This window comes from Copadichromis virginalis, linkage group LG4 (genome assembly GCF_057382275.1).
Source record: "Copadichromis virginalis isolate Kocher_CV1m ecotype Utaka linkage group LG4, C_Virginalis_male_GT1.1, whole genome shotgun sequence".
In the NCBI taxonomy this organism is placed as follows: domain Eukaryota; kingdom Metazoa; phylum Chordata; class Actinopteri; order Cichliformes; family Cichlidae; genus Copadichromis; species Copadichromis virginalis.
In genome coordinates this window covers 23,566,067-23,591,608 of record NC_140621.1, presented here as the reverse complement: position 1 = coordinate 23,591,608, position 25,542 = coordinate 23,566,067, and the positions used below count along the sequence as shown (strand labels likewise).

Below are 25,542 nucleotides of genomic sequence, written 5' to 3'. Positions count from 1 at the left end.
AGGTTTTCCCACCACCAATGTTAGTAAAAAGCTGCATTTTGAAACCCATTTACCAAAAGCAAGGGTTTGAAGATGTTTCTATTGACATGTAGAACACACTTGTATTATCATATAGCAGCAGACACGCTGTATATGATATCCCATCATATTACAGACATCATGACAGGCACAACACTTCAGTCTACGTTTAGTAGCTACAGAAACCGTCGACACGCCTGAACTGGCACACGGAAATGGAGATATAGGGCTCTTCGCCACACCTTGACTCGTCAGCATGTTGCAACAGCAAAAAAAAAGAAAAAGAAAAAAGAAAAAAAGACAAAAGCAGACCGACAGAGACCACAGACGCGATGGCAGAATCACACAGCTGACGGGCTTAAAAGTTGATTGGGTTGGCTAAAAGTAGCGATTGGTCTGATGGCCGTGTCAGTTCCTGTCACTCTGAGAAAAATAAAGAGTTCACTGCCTCCTGTGCAAGAATGTCTGGGACGAGGCGGGACGTCCCAGCAGATTGTTGCAGAGAGGTGTGTGGACGGTGCAAGGCCCGAGTGGGGCTGAGTGGAGTGAGTCACCCATGCAAGATGGGACTGTGAGAGGCTGGACGAGAGGAGGTTAAGAGGTGGTTGTTTATTTGAGGATGATTTTTCTCATTCTGGTCAATTAGCAATTGATGATTAACAAACCCCGAGTTGAATTTAGTTACCCCCTTTTTTGTAATTTAAAGAAAACATGCACCACTAACACCATTACATAAATTTATCATTAAAACAACGTCTGGCTCCTTTCAGCACACTCCTCTGTCCATGCCATCTTCCCACAGCTTGGTCCAGTCCAGGCCAGCACCACACCAACCTGAGCCACAACGTTAACCTTCAGATCCACGTGTAGGAATTATACAAGGAGATAAGGAAAGCTGCATTGATGAAAAGGTGCAGTATTCCCTTTCCATTCAATCAGAGAGCAAACAACAGCTTCCAATGTGTACACTGGTTCATGATCAATTTTTCAAAGCTAAGTCCTTTGTTGCGCTCGCTGTATGGAAAAAAGGTATAATGCAGCTTCCAAAAAACGGGAGATCAAAGAGAGTGACCACCACAGTGCAAAGAGAGAAAAAAAAAAGGCCAAATTGCTCAGTAGTGTGGTCACAAAGCAGTAGCTCCCCGAGTCGAGTCCACAGGGTGACAAATGCACCTGGCGACTGCCCAACAAAGATAAAAGAGCATGGACCACCAGCTCCATGAGAGACTGAACAGACAAACAAACATCTGAAGTTCAAATGAGTCAATGGGGAGACAAAAAAAAAAAAAAAAAAAATCTACACACAAAATAACTCTGTATGAATGTAATAAACGAGGAAGAGAACGAAAGCATGGCAGGCCACCGAAAGCACCTGAGAGCTGAGAGACGGACTAGCGTTGGGGAAGAGCAGGTGTACATACCTCCTGAGGAAAGACAACAGCCAAAATCATGGGAACAAACAAACAAACGAAGAGGAAAAGAAAACAAAAATAATCAAATTAAATGATAAAGAAATATACCACCACAGTCCTTTTAATCTGGTCGCAGTGAGGCTTCAATGCACTGCTTCACAGCTTTCGCCATCAGCAAACTTTCCCATCTGCTGATATCAAGCCAATCCACAAGAGGGCGATCTAGTCTATGTGGACTTAAGAAAGCTACTGTGAAGCACTACATGAAATATATCCCTCACTGGGTTCTCACCTTATTATATCAGGTAATTTTTTGACCTTCCACCCTGATTATTTTACTCAAATCTGCCATTTAGGAGTAATTGGAAAGAGATGATTTCTGACTCCCTTAGTACAGTCTGTTGTAAAGATTCACAGTGACTGAAGGTCTTCACTCTATACATTCATGCATTCTTTTGTGAATTTATACAACAGAGAGAGATATGTCAGAGGAAACAGAAGATGAAGAATTGGCATCCAGGAGTGATTTGAATGTGACCACTGAAAGGTTCGTTACCATCCTGTAAACATTTCTAATGATACAGGTTATGCCTTTGCTTATGTCAAACTATACAGTTGATTTACACATGAGGGACAAAAAGGCCATAGAAATGTCACTAACATTTTCAGATTGTCCCAATCTACACATCTCAAATATCAAATTCAGTTATAAAATGCACAGAAAATGAGAACAGCTTCCTGAAAATGTCTGAACTTCAGAGTGTTTTGTGTGTGTGTGTGTGTGTGTGTGTGTTGACTTGATTTACAAGTTTTGAAACGCAGTATTTGTGTGCATGTCAGGCGTGTCCATATGCATCATCGTAAATAATTCAAAGATCTCCACATGTGGTGGTCTGATCTCAAGACCACATTTATAATACATTAAAGCGGGGAGACGTGTCTCTAGCCATTCGCGTGTGTTCACAGTAACCTTTAACACACACCCACACGCACGCACTCAGAGGCGATTTACCTCGGGGGAGACACTGGTTATCGGGTTATGCAAAAATATGTGCAGCTTTAATGACACAACAAAGTCATCTATGGGAGCAGTCATGAGGGTGAAAATAGCCTCTCTATGTTCTCGTGTAGCTGTGTACACACTCACCCAGTTTTAGCAGCCAGCCCTCTCTGTCCGGGTTGAAGAAAGTGTGTGTGAGGTCATTGCCGTCGTCTTCTGGTATTTTGAAAGGCTCGTTCTTGATGCTCTCATACAAATTCTAAAACAAAGAGTAAAGAATGTGTGAGATTAAGGAAAGAAGGGTGATTTCAGGGAACAAAGTTTGGGAAGGGCTACCCACCCTGAGCAGATCTTCAGGCAAGTCACCTCCATCGTTTATGCCTCTGTTCATGGAGATAAACCGTTCCACGGTCGGCTTGTCCTTTACATTTGGATTGTGGAGGCTGGTGTTTAGCATGATGATGGCGAATGACAGAATGTAGCATGTGTCTGTAAGAAAAAAAACCCAAACAAAACAAAAGTGGGATCGCACTATGAGAGGGGGTGAGGTTCGAAAGGCAGTGAAAGGTTGCCGTTTACCATAAAAATGGTGTGGGTGTTTAATGTTGCGTTTAAATATGAATGTAAATTAGTCGAGCTGAAAGGACTGCACTTAGGGGACTGCAGTCAAACTGGGAGGAAAAAGGCAGATGTAGCTTCATTAGGGCGCAGAGTGGGCAGGAGAGGAGGACTGCATGTGGGCAACCAAGTATGCATGTGCTGTCTAATGTATGAGTGTGTATACATGCATAAGCTAAAAGACATTGAGGCGAAGCACATGGCTGAAACAGCAGCACTTTATAAAAACCTGTTAAGGCAGTCCCGTGCATTATTTACATCCACCAGCATCCATACTGGATGGAGTTGTCTGTCTGCTAGTGTCATTATTTCCCAAAAGCCAGACACTTCCTGACACAGTTCACCACAACAGACTTTGTGTCTGCTAAATGATCCAGCTTTTACATGACTTCCATTGACCTGTCACTGGATTGCAGCTCAACATGAAAAGGTATGAGTTTAAAGAGATACTACTGATTAATTGGGGTTGCTGTGGCTCAGGAGTAGTGCAAATCGTCTACTTATTGAAAGATGGATGGTTGGATCCCAGGCTGCTCTAGTCCACACGTCAAAGCATCCTTGTGCATGATGCTGAACCTCAAATTGCTCCTGTTTATCATACTGTGAATGTTAAATAGAAAGCCCTTATATGCAGAAATAAGTGAAAGTATGAATGAATGAGACACATTGCATAAAGTGCTTTGAGTGCTCAAGAAGAGTAGAAAGGTACTACATAAGAGCCAGTCCATTTAATCAGGGTAACACAGAAGACATTTGAGGAAATTTACATTCACCAACTCCGTTGGCAGATAATGATCTATTCAACAGGTCAAGTTTAACATCTAAATCTGTATTAAGATATTTTATTAGGAGAAAGTATGAAGTGAAGTCATTTTGTTCTGTTTCACTGCTCTAACATTTATGGTTATTTCTGTTTTTATGACAGCACTAAAAGCTGGGCTAGAAGACACGACGGCTATACCTGTAGACTGGAAAACACCAGGGTTGCAATGGCAGTAGCGCTGAGCAAAGGTTTCCATCATGCGGTCGATCTTCTGGGCTTCTCCCGGCAACCGAAAGCTCCATAGGAACTGTCTGTCAAGGGACACAACTCTGCAGTGAGCACTTCCTTCAAGTGTCAAAGAATTTATTTATTTATTTCCTTTTCTTTTCCTCCTCGAGACTGAAACTGGCAGCTGCATCCTTACAAACTGCAAATGAGGCTGTTCGTGAAAACTGATGTTAGTGCAGGTGATTTACATAAACCTGCAAGGAAGCAACAGTATGAGGAGTCAGCCGGGTGGCTAACAGATGTTAGGAGGATATCTTACCTTAACGCCTGAACCAGGTTGAGGTCTGTGAACTCATGAAGCTCCACAAAGGCTTGGAGTACTTTGATATTGAAATCATCTCTAAGGTAGATAAAAAAGGGTAAATTGTCCTGTCAGTGAAAATGTCCATATTATATTCTGCTAATAAGTCTTAAAATAATAAAATGGTAGTATGCGTTTGATAAAATTTAGCATTAAATGGGGGGGGGGGGGGGGGGGGGGGTGTTAATCTGATAAGCAAGAGGTTGTGACGATACAATGGATGCTCCCAGCAAACCCCACATAACGGACCACACACACTTCCCAGCCCTCTTCACTTATCTAAACTAGAGCATGACATCATCCCCGACCTTTATGCCCTTCACAGAAAACAATCTGCCCTCTGGGATCACAGCAAGGCTTTAAAGAGCTCAGAGTCATATCCACTCAACACCATCTCAAGTGGACAAATGACCAATCGTGTCTTAAGACTAGCATGCTGCCACAGCCCCTCCTTACAGAACCAGATAGCTTGATAACAACCAAAAAGCATACGTCAACAGCACTCCAGTCCCCGCTATGGCCTTACAGACCACACCCTGCCTGTAACACTGCCATCCCTACAGTCCCCGAGCAGTGCATACCGTACATTAAGCCCATCAATATTTCCTGTATTATGTGTTCACTCTAACACGGATGATCTCTTCACTCGAGTGAAATCTTTAATTGCTTTCAAACACACACATTCCAAAATTGTGAGTCTATTGACCAAGTTACTTGTGAGTAAGATAATCAAGCACAGATGTTGGCTTTAGAGTAACGATCATTGTCTTGAGAGGAAGGTCTAAATGTGGAACCAATAACCTGTGTTTGGGAAAGGATGGGCGTGAGCTTGACCAAGAGGAAATACAGCAATAAGGAAACTATGTGTTCTCTATTTGATACTTTTATCAACCACGTGTATGGTTGCTGACTAATGGGCCAGCATGAATGGAAGACAGTTAGAGAGAGAGTGGATAAAATCTTCTTTCTGACCTCTCTCCGAGATAATCTCCGATGGCTGTTTTGTTGAGGCCCTCTCCTTTGTAGAGGAACTGAGCAATGTCGTCGCTGGTATTCTTCAGTAAGTCATTCTCAATCAGAAACTGGATCCCCTGAGAAAGAAAGTGAACCCCAGGTTATATCCTGATTACGAAAACCACAACAAACAAATCATATTTCTAATTGAGCCACGGTATCTTTTTTACCTACCTTTTTGGGGTCCATGTTAAACTTCTTACGGCCCATGGCCACCTGTTTATTCCTCTGCATATTTTTCCTTTAAAAGAGAGAGTTTGTGTTGTTATTTATACTAACATGAACATAATGCAGAATAGTTATACTATGATAACCTGGTGACACAATGACAATGATGGACATAACAGATATTACTTCATTATCAGTTATTTGGTAATTATTTACTGATCAATCAACAGTCTTGTATGCAAAAACAACAATCAACTGATCTGAGGAGAATCAGGCAGAGCTTAAATGAGTAAATCATGACTACAAAATAAATTAGATTTAAATTGCATTGTAATATGTTAATAAGGACCCAGAGCTGCACATATCAAATGTTAAGGAAATCTCTACGTTTTGTATGTTTGAAAGAATAAAATACATATATTGAATTTATACATCAGTTAATATCGGTATCTGTCAGGCTCTATCACCTATATTAGAAAATGGTGAAAAATGCTTGATCAATAAATAATAATCAACTAAAGCAGTATTTTTCAGATCTAGTATATATGAAGCAGTGACAAGAATTTGAAGCTCAGAGTTTTAGATAAACTGAAACACACTCAATTTACTGCTCAATTCACCTATCTCAGTGTCTGTCTCTTTTTAAAAAGGTCTGTCAGGAGCTTTCCCATACTCCGTCTCAACTGTGATGACAAGGTGTTGGTCAGACACAGTTGTTAAAGGTTAGCATGGATATGGGAATGTGTGGTTTCTCAGGCTTTGAGTAATTTCAGGGTCAAAGTGCAATCCTAGAGTCCGCAGTCACCATGGTTACATTTCCATCTCTCCCCACCGATTCAGTCACACTAGCATTCCTTTGGCTTTTGTCAGCAAAAGTCCAGCACTCATGTGAAGAGCAATAACACACACTAACTACTATGTACCATCTCCAATCAATGGATCACAGAAATATCTGATCATAAGCACCCCTAATGGGGTTTTAGGTACCACTGAGAGCGTTTCAGAGATTTCCAGCAGCTGATGGAATCCCTATCCACTAGAGTAGACCAAACCCAAGCACTCCCTCCCCTGAGACCACCTATTGTCTGCTTCTGCCCGAACACCCACTGCATTATTCAATGAGGCCTCCCATCATGAGGGTGTGCCTGATGAAACATTTAAACGGCTTTAAAAGCATAGCCAATTTGGTGAGATGGGAGGCCCAACTTAGCCATCAAACATGAATAATTGACAGCTTCATTTGCTAAGTTAATAGAAAGCAAGCAACTTAGACACAACAGAGAAAGAAATGTGTTTGCAGGGGAGGAAAGTCACTCCAGTTCTCTTACCTCTCCTCAGTGGAACCCAGGTTCTCAATTTCACTAGTAACTTCTGCTATCTCATTCTTCAGCCGCTGCAAAGGAAAAAAATATATATATTAGCCTTGTTGGGAGTCAGGAACAGGTTAAACATATGTCCATCAACTTCCCTCGAAGAGGCGTGGAAAGGGATAACCGATGCAAATAACATGCAAAGCATTTGTATTTACAACCCCCCCCCTGTCTGTAAGTCAGGTGGCCTTTTGTTGCATAAATACTCACATCAGAGCAAACAGTTTAACAAAGAGAGAAAAGTCACTTTTTGGCCTCTTCAGATAATGCTGCACATGCAACACTGTGTATGCTCCTTAAACTATAAAGTGATAGCAGCTCCTATTTCACAGAAAGTCTGCTAGGATGTGTCTGAGCCAAACAATCCTCTCAATCTGAATTTCACTGGGCGGAAAACATTAGGGGATAACCTCAATACAAATGGAGTAAGTAAGCATGGAAAAGGATTATATTTTGTGTGGTATTTTACCGATTAATGGTCTCAGAGGCAGATTTAGTTGCCAGACCTGCTGGTGCCAGACTGGCACAGTAAAGGCAGAGGATGCAGAGGATGAGATCAGCTTGATCAAAGCATGGGAGAACAGACAGTAGCATAAGAGAAGTCAAATATAGATCTCGTTTGCCTACTAACAGTAATCATCAAGCCTCTTCCTTTACCATGCGTGACAATGCAATATTTCTTGTACACAATGCCAACTTACCAACTGTGAAACCACAAAGACAACATCTGTCCATTCAAGGCCTGCGCAATCACAACGCATTCCTCAGATGCTTATCTGCACAAACAAAGGCTGTGCTCATACAGAAAGTAGAGTGGGTGTGGTGCTGAGGCCTTCACATGCGGGGCCAGCAGAGGAGAGTGTGGGAGCCAGTGAGGAGGAGAGGGGTCAGTGTGCAGAGCACCGAGAAAGAGACGAGGACAGGATAGAGGCAGCGGCGGCAGCCATAGAGGGGGAAGGGCAGTGATGGTGGCCTAAGCTCATAAAAGAAAGGGTGACAGATCACACCTCAAACATCCACTGGGGTCAGCAGAAGCCAATTTGCCCACTGGGAATTCAGGACACCATCATAATTCATTTCAGGGCATGACAGTCTCTCACCTTTGTTGCGAGCTATTTGCTTATTATCGCTGCTTACTGAGTGAGAGGACTGACCTACAGATAGAGCTAGATTCACGAGCTATGCCCTGGTCTCAAGTTTGAAGCCAACAAACATCATCGTGGGCCATGGACAGGAATCAAATAAACCACTTTATGGAAATTCAGCAGAGCTGCTTTGAATCCTGGCTCTGCTTGTAAATCAGGAGGGATATGCTACTAGCTTCCTGCAAACGTGCAGTCATAAGAACATAATCACCTTTTATCTGTGTGTGGAGCTGTTTTTGTCAGATTGAGATTAAGATAACTTTATTTATCCCCAAGAAGGGAAGCTTACCCACTCAACCTAGTCACACAACATACAGTCTTTAAGCTGTGGTCACAAACACTGTTGCACTGTTAGCACAGATCAACAAACAATCAGGATAAAAATAAATAAATAAAAAGAATAAAAAGGACAAGTCTAAAAACGAACAACGCCAGAAAATAATGAAACTAAAATAAACCCTGTTCAGGTTTGATGATCTAATAACTGAGGGAATGAAGGATCCATTTGTTCTACACTCGGGGTATAAGGTAGTGACGAGCAGAAAACAACTTCCTGAACTCAGATGACAGCACATGGTCAGGATGGTTGATGTTTTTTGCCTTCCTTGTCACCTGATTTCCCCAGAGTGAACGCAAATCTCTCTGTTTGAATACCAAGGTTTTCAAGCATGAGTTAAGAATGCTGCTGAAGGAGTTTCTATCCTTGAAAGATAAAACACTAAACTGGCAGATAAAAGAAAATGTTAAAATGTTAACACTTTCAATAAATGAACAATAAAAACGACATCCAATTTCCTTACTAACATTAAAAGAGTCTCTTTTGACGCTGCCTACATATCCTCCTCTAAGATTACCTGAATGTCCTCCAGCAGTTCTTGCTTACGCCGGCGGATATTCTCCAGCTCCTGCTGCTCCTCTGGAGTGAGGTCGTCCGGCACTAGAGACACAAGAGAAAGAAGATGAAGGGTTAGAATAACCAGTGAAATACTGTCCCAGTGTGTGAGGGCTGGTAATGATCCACTAGGGTTAAAGTAACAGCAAAGTCATGATCCAAGTGTGTACATAAGGCTGTACGCAGACAGAGGCATACCATGCAGACGTGCCTGCACAGACACAATACAAGTGCCCTGAATGTGCATCAGTCCTCCACAAGGAAAAGAAACAATACAATAATGGCAAGTTGTCAGCATGCATAGATGACCATGTGCACGTCCACTATGTAGCACAATCCCTGCCATTTTCTATAAATAAATGTCCCTGAAGCATTTCTTCAACATTCCAAAAAGTGATTACACACATAGCAAGGAATGTGGAAGATGGTACGAGGAACAATGAAAACCAGCGGTGATTTATGAGAAGACATTTTCAACTGCAGGGGCTACCGTAAGTCGTAAGACAATACAGTGAAAGTCCTTCTTTGTTAAAGTGTTAGTGATGGCTCAAATAAGCCTTTGCATTACAAACACTAAAGAGTTCAAAACGCCTACACCAACAGAGTGACCTAATCAGCAGCGGTCACATGCGGATCAAACAGGAAATCAGCTATTGTGGAACTACAATTTTTTTAAAAAAATGTCTGGTCAGCCAATCAGCACTGAGCATCAGTGCATAAGAAGCACAAATGTGACAGGTATCAAAGTGCTGACAGTCCTCCTGTCACTCACACCTTAGTTATTATTAGCCTGTTTGATGGACAACGTGCCTGCTTGTCCACTTGAGCGAAAACTAGATGCGTGGACACAGAGCACTGTAAGCACAGCAGCACTCCAAACAGTGCGTTTCATTTGCTTTACATTTGAACAAGAAAGTTTACATTTTCTCTTTAAAAAACAGTGACAGTTTCTTAATAAAGCAATCAGGCTATTCTGTCAGCAGCCCTATTAAGACCAAGCATAACTTTAAAAATATGCTAATAATGACTTAGCTGCATCTTGTGTGTTTGTGTAATTTATATATTTAACATAGTCAATTTCTAAAAACAAGTATTGATTAACTGGTTTACTTGATAAACAAAATGTATGCTATACCATGTAAAATAACAAAAACTAATGGTATGGAGTAAGGGAAGTAGTCACAAAGTGTAGTAGTAGTAGTAAATGTCATTAATCTGCATTGTTCGTAAGGTGGATTCCCGATGGGAAACAACACATAATGACATTTCAATATAAAACAAATAAGACATTGATGTTGACGTTGCTATTCAAATTGTTTCAGTGGCTTCTCTCATAATTAAAATTTTTTCCAAGAAAAAGGTGTGTGCCCAAAACTGTCTGCTCTGCTGTAAAGTGTTGCTTGATAATCAGCTGCCTTTAAATACTTGCATTAAAAAGACAGAAGATACATTATTTGGCATGCGAGGCCATTTCTCCAGTTCCTGCAGTGGCTCAGCACAAGATCTGTTCTGTAACCTCCTCGTTTCATTTCCTCAGCAGAGTTTAAAGGTTAAAGGGGGTCAAAGGTTGGATGACTCTATGGATCTCAGTGAGTCTTCAGCAGTTAACAAAGTAACAGATATAAAGAGACGAAAGCTGAGGACAGAGGACTCAACATAACTGTAGAGGTAAAATTCTTGATTCAATGAGACTGGGTAACACACAGTGTACCACATGTAGAGCTGGGCGATATGAGATTTTTTCATATCACGATATGTTTTTTTCATTTCAGGCGATAACGATATCTATCATGATATAAGCCAAATAACTATATTTGTAAGATTTAAATGTGCCGTTGCTCACAAGTAAAATGTGAAATAATCAGCAGCTTGTTTTTATTTAAATATTTATTTCCCATAATAAGTTCAACAGGGTAGATGTACTTAAGGAACATGAGACTTTTTCAGATAAATAAAGGCAAATATTGCAAACTACACAAAAGGCAGCCACTAAAGCGTTTAAGTTTCAAAATAGAACAAACAAAACAGACTAAATTGTCAATTCCACTTAGAAACAAAATATTAATTCTAAAAATAAATCTTAGTTTGTTTTACAGAAGAACAGACAAAACTGACTAACTTTTGTCAATATCAAATAAACTGAGAACTAAAAGGAAATTCTCAATCTCTCCTTGTTGTATAGCTTAGCTTTTCAAACAGTTTTAACAGTTACTTTAGTCTGACAAAAGCCGAATGACGAATTAGCGCTTCCAGTCAGAGACTGAGGCTACGTCCACACGTACACGGGTATTTTTGAAAACTGAGATTTTCCGTTTTCGTTTTAAAAAAATAATCCCGTCCACACATAAAGGCAGAAATGAAGGAAAACGCTGCTATGAACATGCCAAAGCAGCAGGTGGCGCTAGATTCCTAACCGTGCAGAAATGTTGGCCAATCAGAAGTCTAGAAGCCTCGGTGGGGAAAAAGTAAACAAAGCTGGGGCATAGAAGCAGAACCGAGTCGTATGTGTGGAGGGACAGTAACTGTGTGTATATGTAAGCATTTAAACACTGCAGAGAGTAGAATTAACAGTAACAGTATTGTAGAAATTCATTTCACCGAAACAATAACGTGGCGCACAGTGTGACGCATGCACCAGTTTATTGTATTTCCAGACTTGCTTTCGGCACAATTTACAGTGCACGCTACTCTGTTTTTTGTCAGACTTGAAATAGCCGAAATACCTTCCCACTACGGAACTTCTATGGCTCTTCCGTTCGACAATCTCTCCGGCATTGGAACCATCATCTGTTTTCTCTTCGGTCACGCTCGGTTGATTTTTCTAGTCGGCACACTCATGTCCTCCATTATGCGCTGGCTCCATTACCCGCTGGCTGCTTCCCAAACAAACACACGTGCGGCTTGGCACTTGTGCTGTACCTAACAAGTCACGCGACGTGACGCTGCGGCTGTGATTGGTTCGGCTCTGCGTTACTTAATTTGGATTGGCTGACCTTTTTTTTTTTTTTTTTTTTTTAAGGACAAGAGCGGCGAGGTCTATCGCGATAGCTTAATTTCTCTATCGAGTAAAAGTTATATCGCGATACATATCGTTATATCGCCCAGCTCTAACCACATGTAAAAGTGTTAGTGGAATGATGATGGTTTTATATTAAAAAAAAAAAAAAAAAAAAAAAAAAAAAAAAAAGAGAAGCAAGCAATCGAAGGATACAACTGACATTCAGAAATTATCCTAAGCACGTCACTCATAAATGACGAGACACAAACATACAAAAAGCAAAAAAAGAAGAAAAAAAAAATCCAACTTTAAATATATAACCAGCAGAAAGAAATCTGTATAACTGAGGATGCTTATTTTAATAAAAGAAGCAAGTAAACCTAAAGACATTGGGGTAAATAACTATGGCATTTCCCAGAATTTCTGATAATATTTAACACGGGGATGATAGACGATGAAAGTTAAAAAACAGGGACTGCTTTAGAGCAGACTGAAGGAGCACCAAAACAATGCCATGCTGTCTTCCTGTTTTGCTTTCAGACAGCTGGGGGAAAATGGGAGTCCACATGAAGCTGACCTTTCACACATCAAACCTCGACACCTTAAGTAATTCTGGCATACCGGACATATACATACCGAGCATTCTGCTATTTAAAGTCACAGTGGGGTCTGAATAAATTTTGTTTATAAGCGGGAGCTGACAGGATGATACTGAGCAAAGACAAACCCAAATATATATGTGCATTTTTTTAAAAATCTGGTCACAATTCCTCCTCGCAGATGCACAAGAAGGCACCACCTAACACACAAACAAAGTGGTGATAGGTCTGAGAATATATGGCCCTCCTTGCATTTAATGACCTTATCTCCTGATTGCCTGGATGAGTTAGTGTCACAATGATGAAATCCAGAGCAGGGGCTTGTGTTCAACAGCCTAAAAAAATAACAACAGGGAGGATGATCTCAAAGACGAAAATTCAATTGTCTTTCTAGAAACACGATGTCAAGTAGGGGGCCTGGCAGACCCTAAAAAAAATGAACAGGACACAGCACAGGACAGCAGGTCCCAATATGAAACAGCCACATTGCTCCAGGCCTTAGAGGAGGACTGACATTAGAGAAGAGCTGCATACAGGACTGTAATTTCACTCCAAGGAGAAAACTGAAAAAATTAGCAAACTAATAATTTTAAGGAAGGAAACTGTTTATACACTTTCCTCTTTTGAGAGCACATAAAAATAGTTTGTGCAAAATCCATATGACAGATGCACGATGGCACCCAGATCCTGCAATCAAAACGTACACTGCATCCCGACATGTCATCTGAATCCGCATAATCACGGAGCAACGTGGTTGAAACCATCGATGCTTTCCTTGCTCCACCCAAAATAACCATAACCACAGCACAGCAGGGAAAGGCCCTAAACATGCTTGCTTCAGAGGTGGGCACCAAGTGGGTGTAATTTCCCAGAAACCAGCAGATGAAGAGGGAGTTCATCAACGTAAGAAAATGCTTGGAGCACTGCTTGGCTCGCATTCAGCAAACCTCTGCACTGACACAGCCGATGAAATGTGGCTGTCATCAGAAATAGGCAGGACGTTAAAAAGAGAGTCAGAGAGGGTAGAGGAAGAATGAAGGGACTATTTGTTTTTGGAACAATGAAAATAAATGGTCTTATTAAAAGATACTTTGTGATAACCACCTACTATCCATATTTTATTGTTGGCATTACAATATTATAGAAAAGGGATAAATTAGGCATTTCCTTCCACGCACACCACGCCTCCTCATCTGTCTGAATTCTTACTCTCTCACATGCAAAAAGGGCAGGGTCGAACCTGTGATGACCACAGGCTCCACAGACTGTTTCACAAGTAAAACACATGACGCCCACATCTCACTGCTTTCGGAATTGCAATGCGTGAAAAATAAGTCATCTAGGGGAATTACATGCAAACGCACATGGGGGCGTGTTTGCACATAGTGCCGTCATGCAGAGAGACCAGGGACAAGTAACATGGACTTGCACACCCACATATAAACTAATGATCAGCACTCTTGCAACTTGCTTTTTGTTTCATTTTACAGCACTAACACCATCTGACTGTCATTTCCAGCACATCATTACGAAACTGTCACTCCCAAAGTGTGTTCACCTCTATTCAGAGGTCAGTATTACAAAGTACTAAATTTATTTTATTTTAAACCAAAGATAATGCGTTCCATTTATATACCTTGCTGAAAAAGATGACAGTGTGAAGCAATTGGTTAATGGTACTGACATAAGTGCTCTTTTGCTAAATCTGGCATATTACAATCAGAGCTCTGTCCTGCAGTGGCCTGGCCCTCATTACTCCTGGGTGCAGTTCAACCCAAATGCATGACTTGAAACACTCAATGCACTCTGCAAGAATAATCATGGCACTTACTCCTGAACTGGTACATCCCACTTCTTGTCAAATACATTCTGTACTTTAGGTAAAGTGCTTAAGAAGTTTTTTTTTAGTTTCCCCAAAGCTTCATTTGAGCCCTAAATCAGGTATAAGAATAATACCTTGTCTCGGTGCACCCTTACTTTTTTAATCTAAGAGTGCAGACTTCCTAGATGGGTGAAGCATTTTTTTTTAGTGAAGGCTGGGTCAGCAGAGCGCACCAGGGAGGTGGCATCAAGAGAGATACCAATTATAGATCACTCTCCCAGGGCAGCAGAAGCCACTAATACTCATCCTGATTGCCATCCTGGCAAAAGAAGCAGACGTCTCATTTCCACCCAGATCACTGAAGAACTCTCCTTGGAAAATACGGAAATTAGAATTCCGAGTGCTCGTAAGATCTTTTAGCTCACCCTCCCTGCTGATGTGACCCAATTTAGGGAGCTCCTCCAAGCACACAAGGACCAAGAGAAAAAAATTATTAACTAGGTAATTTCCTTACTCAGGCTGCTCCAGCAACACAGATACTAGACATACGTACGTATTGCATGTAAGGAAGAAACTAATGCTGAGTGATCTTTATAGTAAAATGACAGTTTAGTAGACATGTGTATTGGTGTTTTACAGCAGCAGATGAAGACGTCAGGAATATATTTACACCTACAATTTGCTGAGTGAGGGAATATGCGAAGACACACAGATCACTGTTTTTATTTTGATGAAGTGCACACAGTGATGGAGGTAAACAAATGACACTGTCAGCAGCAATCATTCTTTGCACAAGGTTTTGTTGTTGTTTGTGTCTGCAGGTTTTCTCTTTCATGCACCATCCTTCTGGTCTGACCAACTCCTATCTAGGCTTTGCACTCCCTTCTTATTCCAGCCGATCTCATTTGAACTGAGAACATCAGTTTTCTCGAGTCAACATCTACCTGCTCCTCTCCCCCCATTCCATCAGGTTTCTGTTGCTGCTGTTCAACATTTGACCTTATGTTTACACTGACATTCCTCCCTTTAAAACCTGGCCACTGGCCTCAAGAGCCACGTAGGCTCCAATCAATTGACCCCTAGCCAATACCAATAAGAGCACAAATGGTCAAAAGAAGCAGTCCACTTCTTGATAAGGTTTAATTAATTCAGCACAGGACACACACAATCGATTATGGTGCTGATTTTCAGTCTAATAAATAACTAAGCTTTCTGATTCTTGCTGTGGTCTGCTTAAACAGAAAGTGATTTAAAATGTGACTATCTCATCCACATATCTCAGACTGAATCTCATTACTTTAGCAAATCCCACGGGTACCCTCTCTCATTTATATCTAAAAGCACACACACACACACACACACACACACACACACACACACACAGGAATAGACATTCTATAACAAAGCAGATCAAAGGCAACAAAGCTAAGGCTGTTTTGAATGTGGTCACCAAAAGGAGAAAAAAAATCATTCATCTCTGACCTCCTCCTCTAGAGCACACAAAGAAACAGAATCCACACACCGGACTGAAAAGGACCACCAGTTATGGATTAATAAGAAGAAAAAGGCCCAAATCCATTCATTCTGACCTGTTGGTATGAAATGTGAAGGGGGACTGGCAGAGGAGAGACAACAGGAGAAGAAGCCCTGTGTTTAGCCAGGGAAGCGTGGGACAGCAAATGGCAGAAGAACACAGAAACTGTGAGAAGAGAGGTGGGATGATCACAGCTCTCTCTTTATGTCGACAAGTAGCTTCATTCCTTAACAAGGCCCAAACACATGGGCTGATGATAAGGAATCGCCTTTACTTTTACCAGCTTGATCCTTGTCAATTTTGTTGAATGGACCTATCCCATGTGCGCCATACAGACCCCTGATGATGTGGTGTTTAAGTCCAACTTCTACATACATCCGTCATCAAAAGGGCTTCATTCATACCAACAAACTCACCACTGCTGACATCACTCTGTTACCCAGTTTTGGGGCTCCAGCTCTGGTATACAGTCAACACAACAGGCCAGCCAGGAGATTTAAAACACATAAATATTCATATATATGAATCATCTCCCAGCAGTTTATTTATAAAGCATGCATTTTTTCCAGCTTCATTGATTTTACCCTCAAAACTGTCAAAGGGCAACTGCAGGCACAGACTCAATGAAACCTGACCAAAGTCCCACATGACAGCAACATGACAGCAAGCAACAGAAAACAGCCTTGCAATTAATTAATCAGCTAAACACAGAAGCATCATCAAGATTTGGTGCTAACCTGAACAAGAAAATCTCCCAAGTGTTACTTTTCTGGGTTTCTGAAGAACTCCACTTCTTCACTCCACCTTGTTGTACACAAACAGGCTCACCAGCCCTGGCTCCTGTCAGATTCTACCGCTTAATTCTGGCGATTCAAAACATCCGCACGTCAAGTAACAGAAGGAAGAGTCCTGCTCCTCCTGACAGGGAGAGAGACACTGCCTGATTTCCTCAGCACAACTATCAGCTGCCAGCCGGCTCAAGGCACACAGCCACTGATACAGTCCATTTGGGAAGGAGCCTTACTCACTAGCTCACCACCTCCTCGCCCTCCCTCTTTCTCTCTCTCTCCACATGCTTTCCTGTCTCCACGACAAACATGGTGGCTCCACCCGGTGGTCATTCCTTTAGCTGCTGCCCCTTCTCCCAAAAATATGCTGCATACACACCTGTAGGCATACGTTCAACCCATGCTTATAACTCAACATGCTGAGTCCTAGTTAGAGGATGAAATACTTTTCAGGTAGTAATCCAATTACTCCCCCCCCCTCCATTTCAGATTTTTTAAGTGTGGAAATTTGCCCTATTTGTATCAGGAATAATGAAATTAAAAAGCCCAGAACCATAAGACTGAAAAAGAAAAAAAAAAAATCCAGCCTTTCTTATGTTCGTAATGATGATTAATAGTTAAATTACCAAATAACTACATGATGATTGGTTCCTCCTCTGCCGTCATCTCCCACAGAGACAGCGATGATATATTCTACTATGAGCTGGTGTTGTGAGTAAGCAATTCAAGCCAGTTCTTCATTCTCCTGACCAGTCATGCAGCCAAAATTACCACCTCCAAACTCCACTTTAACAACGGACTCTGTGCTGGAGGCGAGTATGTGTTTATTGTTAAGTCTAGGCCATGAGTATTATCCTGAGTCTAATGATCTTTTAAGAGAATGGTTCTCAGCACTGCTCCTCACTGTGTGTGTTTTTACAGTATGAGTGTACACTTGCCCCGGGTCCGTCTGCAGCACAGAGCAGACATGAGCGCTTGTCTGGTGTCTGTATAAAGACGAATGAGTCATCCTGGAGCCCTCTGCCGTGCTGAGTGCACTCTGCAGCCTCGAAGTGACTGAGCTTCTTCTGATAGCTGTCAGGATGGGATCCATGTGCTGGTGAAGTTACACCCATTTTTCACATAATCCCATCTTAGACAAGAATGGAATAGCAACAGTAAATTCACTTGTAGCATGCCTCAGGATTACAATGATCTATGTTGGAGAGTCAAAGGTGTTATTCTCCTAATGAATGTTCCAATAAAACATAATGCAATACAAATGTAAAGTGATTTGAGAAAGCAATAAGACTGACAGATCCCTTTCTTCTGCTTGTGCCATCAGTGCCAATCTCATTATTATTATTATTAAATTCCTAAAAACATCAGTATTGATTTTAAATAAAATTCTAAATTTGAGGGGCTTCAGATGTCACCTACTGGTCACTGAAGTCCTGTGGTGAAGCCAATGGAAACTTGACAAAAGTCTGCCCTGAAGCATATGCTGCTTTATCAACATTCTTGACATTAATGGGGAAATAATTTAATACATACACACCATATTGTACTAATATACTTGAAAATAGTGACTGTGCCCATAAATACACGAGGAAAGGGCTTAATTAGGTCACAGACAAGTGATCTGAGGAAACATCATCTCATGGACTTCTCTGCATCTGGGGTTTGTTTTGCAATCAGAGGACACCCTGACGTTTATTAGAAGGAATGCCACTTTAAGGAGGAGCACTAGTTTCACTTTTCAGTGGATTTTTCCCCTCTCATGTAGTCCAACTTGGTTGTCTTCCAGAGCTCTCAACAGGTGAAAGTGCAAAGCATTTTGTGTTTGTGTGAGTTTTTGTGTTAAGAGAAGATGTTTTACACCCTTTAAAAAGGCACATTAAAAAGTCAATGCCATCGCAAAAGAAGACTGGTCAAACAGAAACGACCCCGTCACTCCCCTGACAGCCCAGACATAGTTCACAGTGGGTTGGCTAGCTTTGTTGACGCTGCTGTGCAGGAATGTAGAGACCCAAGGATGTGAGGGGGTGGGAACTGAGCCTGAAGAATGTATAGCAAGGCCTGCCACCCTACACACTGTGTCAGCGTCAGATTCAGTGTAAAGCAAACATGCAGAGTGCCCAACAGCAGCATAGCAGCTGCATGCACATACATAGACATAATCCACGGTAGCAAACACAAAAGATGAGCTTTTTTTTACATAATCCCTGCTCTGTTTTATTGACATTAACTTGTTTTTAGAAGCAACCGAGGAGGCAACTCTGTGTTTTCCCTCAAAAGCGGAAGTGCTATTTCTTCCCACAATACATGCCTTTGTCCTCTGATGCCGTTAGCCTTGATTCTAATCAGGGCTTTCCCACTAACAACATCCTGCCTTCCCAGTATAACACACACGTTCTGAAAAACATGTGGTGGAAAAGCTGGAAGAGCCAAAAATCTTTATCTTTTAGCACCTTTATTTTTGCCTCAGTGTTGCTTTTTCTGCTGTAGAAGAGTGAAAAAATGGACCCATCACACAAATTGTAGGATGCCTCTTCCTGCCAAGCATATCATCAAACCCTTAGTTTCCTGTTTGGGAGCTGCTCTAACAGATCGGCGGAGGAGTGAAAACTGCGGCGAAACCCTCCCATCCTGTTGGGAGGGGAATAAAATAGGCATTGGTTCACTGTGCTCTGAACAGTGGAGAAACACCAGGAGTAGACCAAGTATGCACAGCTCAAATCCTGAGCTGCTGCACAGCTGCTTGATTGGCAAATCAGCATACTCCTTTAAAAAGGCATCTATCAAGAAGTTCCTCCCAGCCGCCATTTTGGATTCTTTCACATTACTAGCAGAAGTCAGACTTTTTTTTCCTCCCCTTCCCGTAATAAGACAGCAACTCCAGGCATGTCTCTACCTGTTGCAGACGAAGCTGAGTGTCACTAAAAGTCAGTAACTTTGAGAGAGGTGAGGAATAACAAACTGCTAAGCTTTGAGATTGCAGTGCGATTTCCACTCCTAGAGAAAGAATAAAGGAAAAAAAAAGAGAACTTGACACATTTCTTTCTGAGAAACCGAGAAGGAAGTGAAAACAGCAGTTCAAGTCTTGCTACACCCTTATCTGCACTCTCAGCATCATGACAAGATGTCACGAAATGTGGACAAGAACACAATACTTTTCTTGATTAATCTGCGAAATTTTTAAAAGGAGCTCAATTTATGATTAATAAATGTAAACTACGATAGCTGAAATGCTTGGCCAGAAAGACTTGGACTTCATTTATATGGGATTATAATAATGACCTGACCGCAAGACATGACAGACTTCCCCAACTAATCATAGCTCGCCATCGTGACGTTACGAAATCATGATGTGCGTCACATGATGTCACATGAAGACCAAGCCCAGTACCAAATAGAAAGTCAGTTGTAGCTGACCATAATAACAATGCAGGTAAATGACAATCCAAAACAAACTCCCCCCCCCCCCCCTTGCCTTGACTAATTAGAAAGAAAAAAAAATGTTTGTTCAGCACAGACTCTCATGAAACCATTGCAATATTAATGTGACAGGTCATAGTTTTAAATCTGCACACCCTTCATTTTCTCTCCTCTTTCAGTTGCGAGATCACTATCAACATCAGCGAAAACAGCCAACCAAGTGCTGCTGAGCTACCAAACAGACTTTCAACAACACCTCACTAGTGCTCTCTGCTCTAAACACATTTTCCATTTCAGCACCAACAACGCAGAGTGAACGATGGTCTGAGTGGAAAGGAGCGCTGCAACTGATGCAGAAAGAGAGCTAAAATATGATTATGGCGAGATGATGATGATTATCAAACCACGGGGGCATTAGTGCCAGGGAGGGTACACTGTACCAGAGGCCCCATTAGAGCTCTCAGCGCCACTCATTAGGGAACCATTAGTGACAACTACTTTAATTTCCCAGACCACCCACCGCTAAGTGGCAGAGACAAATGGACTCAAAAGGAATCGAATGGACCTCTCGCTCACCTCGCTGCCTCCAAAAAACAATGCAGCTGTGTGTGCCAGCCAGGTTCAGCCAAGGCTATGGAAGGAAAAGAGAGAGGGGGGCAAAGTGTGCAAGTTCCCAAGAACAATAAAGGAGCAGCAGCATATAACAGGATCAGCCACTGTTCTCTAACAGGATTATTAGTGACGCAAGGCAAAGTTCCTGATTAATGCTGCCAGGCTAACCAAGTCAAAGAGAAAAGATGAAAGAATGATGCTCAGCAACAAAGGCTTTCTGTCTCACACCAAAGGCTGCACACTGGCTCATTATGACTGCACATCATCAAACTGATGTAAAGGAATTACAGCCACAAATGTAATTTGCAACAGTTAGCAAGGCTTCTCTGGCATAATTTCAACTAAAGGTGGCCCATCCAAAGGCTGGAATGATGAAGTATGACTCATGTAAAGCTTGCTGGAGGAGTGCGCGGTCTGCTCTCACACCTGTTGCTGAGTATTCAGTGAAAAATGACACCGACGATATTTACTCTGACCGTGTTAGAGTCTGCATTAAGTCTACAGAGTGTTACTACTAAAGTGCTTGATAATGTTGACACCAGCACTGCTCAAAACTAAATGTGAAAATACAGCCAGCTCTTTGATTTAGTGTACAAATATGTGGTAATGTGCTGAATTTTGTAGACAAGGATCAGTCAATATGATATGGATAAACAAAAATAGACTTTAAAAAAAACCCAAATGATTGTGTATACATATTTTTTATTTGCTATATAAGGCTCAGAAAAGTGCCGCGCTTACACAAGCAGCAAAGCAACAATAGGAGAATAAACAATGTCAACAAGGCCAAGGACAGTTACAGTCCACTGAGATTTTCCATTTTCATACCGTCAAGTTATTATCTCTGATATATATATGTATATTTTAAAGGCCATGTGGTGCCATTTAAATTACTTTCACACGAAGTAAAACGTCTCTCCCTGAGTAGCTCACTCACCTACGCCGTCTTCCGACTTTAACACCATGATGTCTGTGCCTCAAGGTTTCGAGTCCGAAAAGTTTCTAGAAGATTTCCGAGAGTCAAACCTTTCGCCGAATACAATTAACGACAGCTTTATTGGCTTTTCAACTCTCAATTGGCGAGTTAAAAGTTACTCCGAGGATTGACTTCTAGCCTAAAACAAGACTGTTTCGGTCCACGACTCAAGGGAGTGGTTTGAAGTGACGGACTTTGACCAACCAGCTTTTTGCTCCTGAGAGCGAGAAAGTAGCAAGAGGAGCAGGCTTGGCACAGAGGAGCGCTTCCGGTTGTGCCTTTCAAATTAAAACACGTTTTAAAGAATGTTTACAAAAAACTTTATTTGGATTACACAGTTACAAATTTTTGTTGTTTCGACTCTTTCTGTGATTTGGTATTCATAAAGGCACCATTAGCCAAACCAGTTATCTTCAGGACAGTACAAAACTTAATATAAATTCAAGAAAACACTACTCTTAAATTACAAGAACTTTATATTGATTTGAATATTGAGGTGTATAATGAGACTGACTCAAGACATTGTGGCACCCAAACAAGCATTCAACTGGCTAAATCCCCGTCATCCTCACATCCAAATAATTTCAAAGAATAACTGTCAGTTATTAGTTTGGAATTGCCCTGCAGCATTGCAACATAAACTTGGAGAGGTATACCAATTTACAGAGCTCAAAACTCCTGTTTGCATATGTGTTGGTGCTGGTATAATCAGACCATAACTTTCAGCACATAACTTTCTTCTTTTTTTTTTTTTCAAATTAGGCTTATCCTGCAGGATCCTACAGGTTTATGTTTTATACAACAGTTTTGATTTGTGTCTTTACGATGCCAGTGAGTAGATGAGAAAAAATAAACAAATATATAAATATATACATGTGCATATAAATATATAATGTACATATTACATTTTTAAATGATTCAGTTCTTCAGCATAAACGACTTCCCGTTTGGATTACTGCATTGGTCTTTTTACTTGTTTTAACAAATTAGCTTTGCATAGTCTTCAGACTTAGTTTTAACCTTTAGGGCCCTACATGGTCAAGCTCCCCAGTATATATCTGACCTGCTGAAACCACATTCATCTTTCCAAGCTCTAAGGTCATCAGCTCAGAGACTGCTGGTGGCCCCACGCGCTGGATTTAAAACTCATGGAGATCGGGCCTTTCTAACCCTGAAGACTAGATTTCAACTAATTTATTGTTTTATGTTGTATTTTACTGTTTTACATTGTTATTTGCTGTATTTCCATTCTTTTTCATTTTCTTTCTCTTTATTGTGAAGCACTGTGTGATTTTTATGTGTGAAAAGTGCTATATAAATAAATTTTACTTACTTACAAAAAGTAAGGTAGGTGTCAGTAGTTCATATACTGGACTTTGTAATTGTAAGTGAGACTCTTATTTTGAAAGGAATTCGTTGCCTATCTCCGTCTCCTGATTATGCAAACTGATTAGAGCGCAGCGAACGTGCCCTATGACGCGTCTGCCCCACTGTGTTGCCACCCTGTTGCCTTCGGCTCTCTCCCACACACGCACACACACACATGTGTTGGGGTTTGAGTGGGGGCAGGGAGTGAGTTAGACTCACCGAGGCAGAGCAGTTTACTGCTGCTGATCTTGCTCTTTTTAAGGCTTTTGATTCACCACATCCGCCGAGAGTAGACGTGTGTGTGCAGTCAAACGTTTACCTCAGAAACAAATGTTAAACCGTTCTTTTAAAAAATAGCAACAACACCTGCACAGACAAACACTTGTGAACACCTGTTGGATATTCAAACTCGCTGCACAGCCTATTCTCACATGATATTATTGCAATAAATAAACAAATAAATCAAAATGTTTCAGTCTAGTGCTTTAATGGCTCTGGATTTATTTCCCACATTATCCTGTATAATCTTTTGTTGTTGTTGTTGTTATTATTATTATTATTATTATTATTATTATTATTATTATTATTATTATTATTATTATTATTATTATTATTGGGGATGATTGAGTGATTCTGAAAAACAGCTGATTTTCATTGCACTCTTATGATTACACCACAACAATGCAGGGGCCTACCAGTAACGATGAAACAGGTTTGGCTACATCTTGGTGATACTCACCAGAATGTTTGTGCCTAATGCAGCTTTACAGTTTTGATGTCATGACCTTCACCTTTTCCCCCCCTGTGATCAAAGGCTGATCAAAGGTTTGTTGAAAGGTCGTTTTTTCCTAGTAGAGAGATATTTCTTGGCGGCATTTTTTAAGGAAACTATGAGGGATTTACAGCCCCCTGTTGAAAGTGAGTAAATTAGTCTTCTGTTTGTGTAACACCTGCACAGCCATACTGCTGTCAGATAGCAGAGGATTGAGCCTGTCCTTGCCTGTTGATGAATACCTGAGAGCCAAGAGGAATGCTCCACTCACAGCCAATGACAGAGGCCAGGTAAGGGGAGAAAACAGCTCATCTGTTTTGTTTATCTGACGTACGGTAGAAAAATGTGTATGAGCTGTCCAGCTGCATTTTAAAAAGATTCTGAGCACCGACCCAGGAATCAGGACACAGCTACTAAGAAGACTACGGTAAAGTGCTACAGTCTGCACTGAATCTTCATTTAGGGGGGATCTCAACTTCATTCTGTGACCCATGAATGCTTCAGCTGTGTCGCGCAAACTCAACAGCTGACAATGCAGCCTGTGTGTAGCGACCCCCGTACACACAAAGTTTCAACTCATTGTTAGAAGTGCATCCATTCCCCCAAGCAATGCTGTAAATCTGTGCTCAAGGACCCAGAACAAGAGCACACAGGCAGCTGCCTGACCTTTAAATGAAAAGATTATGAGATGACATAGACACATGAAGATTACAGTTATCCACAGCTTCCTGAACGAGCTAAAGTAGAACGGATCAGCAGATAAATGGAGGATTTATGCAAACTTTAAATCAAGACCAAAAAAAGAATAAAGACTGTGCTAAAAGGTGCAGCAGATTTTGAGTTTCAAAGGAAAAGAGAAAATCCTCAAATAGACAAAGGTCTGCTCGTCTTAGAATCTGTAGGACGTTAGTTCTTTTTTTCAGTTTTAAAATTAAAATACCATTACCGCAAAACCTTTAACTATGACCTATAAAAGTCTCAACTATGAGGTCAGCCACAACCAAATGGGGAAACTAGGTTTACCTGTGTAACGCAATATTATTTTCCAGTAAATGCAATAAGATTTATATGAATTGGTGTTGATGATATGACACATTTACTGAGGATATCTTTTTATTACAATTTTATTCATATATTATTTAGAGCATGTATGTATGAAGACCACAAGACAATATTAATTTGTCTTCATGTCAGTAAGTTTGTGTGAAGTTGTTGGCTTTGTCCAAGAAACTGCATGGTGTCTGTAACAGTGCTGCTACAGCAAAGGTAAACATTTACTTTAACACTGCTTAATTATTTATAACTTCTAGATATCCCACACATGCGTTATTGCTGCAGGCATAAGATTACATTTTATGCAGCATTTTGCAAGATGTACATGCAGGACACATTATATATAAATCAGGCTGTGTTGGATTTGTAGCAAAGCTTTTTCTGACAGCTTTCTGGTATCACCCTCTAAGTCTACATAAGGTGACTGTAGCTCTCTAGCCTCTAGGAATGTTCTGACCTCACACAAGTCTGGCTCGTATTGTGAAATAGCTGTTGTTCAGTCTTACGGTGCTATGTTAAGAATGTGGATTTCAGGTGTGATTGCAAGTGCGAGTCTCAAAAAAGCTTGTGGTTTTAAAAGGTGCCCTCAGCTGAGTGTAATGAACACATGATTG

At 41.1% G+C, this 25,542-nt stretch overlaps 1 protein-coding gene across 3 annotated transcripts in view; it reads right to left on the bottom strand.

Moving 5' to 3' along the window:
• cyth1a (cytohesin 1a) overlaps positions 1–25,542 on the bottom strand; it is a 41,231-nt gene that overhangs the window by 4,682 nt on the left and 11,007 nt on the right. The window contains exons 1-9 of one of the 3 annotated variants that reach the window (XM_085454309.1): positions 21,697–21,965; positions 8,952–9,034; positions 6,911–6,975; positions 5,589–5,655; positions 5,373–5,491; positions 4,359–4,439; positions 4,010–4,122; positions 2,771–2,919; positions 2,577–2,689 (exon numbers count right to left, since the gene is read on the bottom strand). In XM_085454309.1, coding sequence (XP_085310435.1) covers positions 2,577–2,689; positions 2,771–2,919; positions 4,010–4,122; positions 4,359–4,439; positions 5,373–5,491; positions 5,589–5,655; positions 6,911–6,975; positions 8,952–9,034; positions 21,697–21,724 — 818 coding nt within the window. In that variant the 5' untranslated portion in view covers positions 21,725–21,965. Of the gene's footprint in view, positions 1–2,576; positions 2,690–2,770; positions 2,920–4,009; positions 4,123–4,358; positions 4,440–5,372; positions 5,492–5,588; positions 5,656–6,910; positions 6,976–8,951; positions 9,035–21,696; positions 21,966–25,542 lie in introns of those variants that run through there. The other 2 variants (XM_085454311.1, XM_085454308.1) reach the window with 2 other exon arrangements.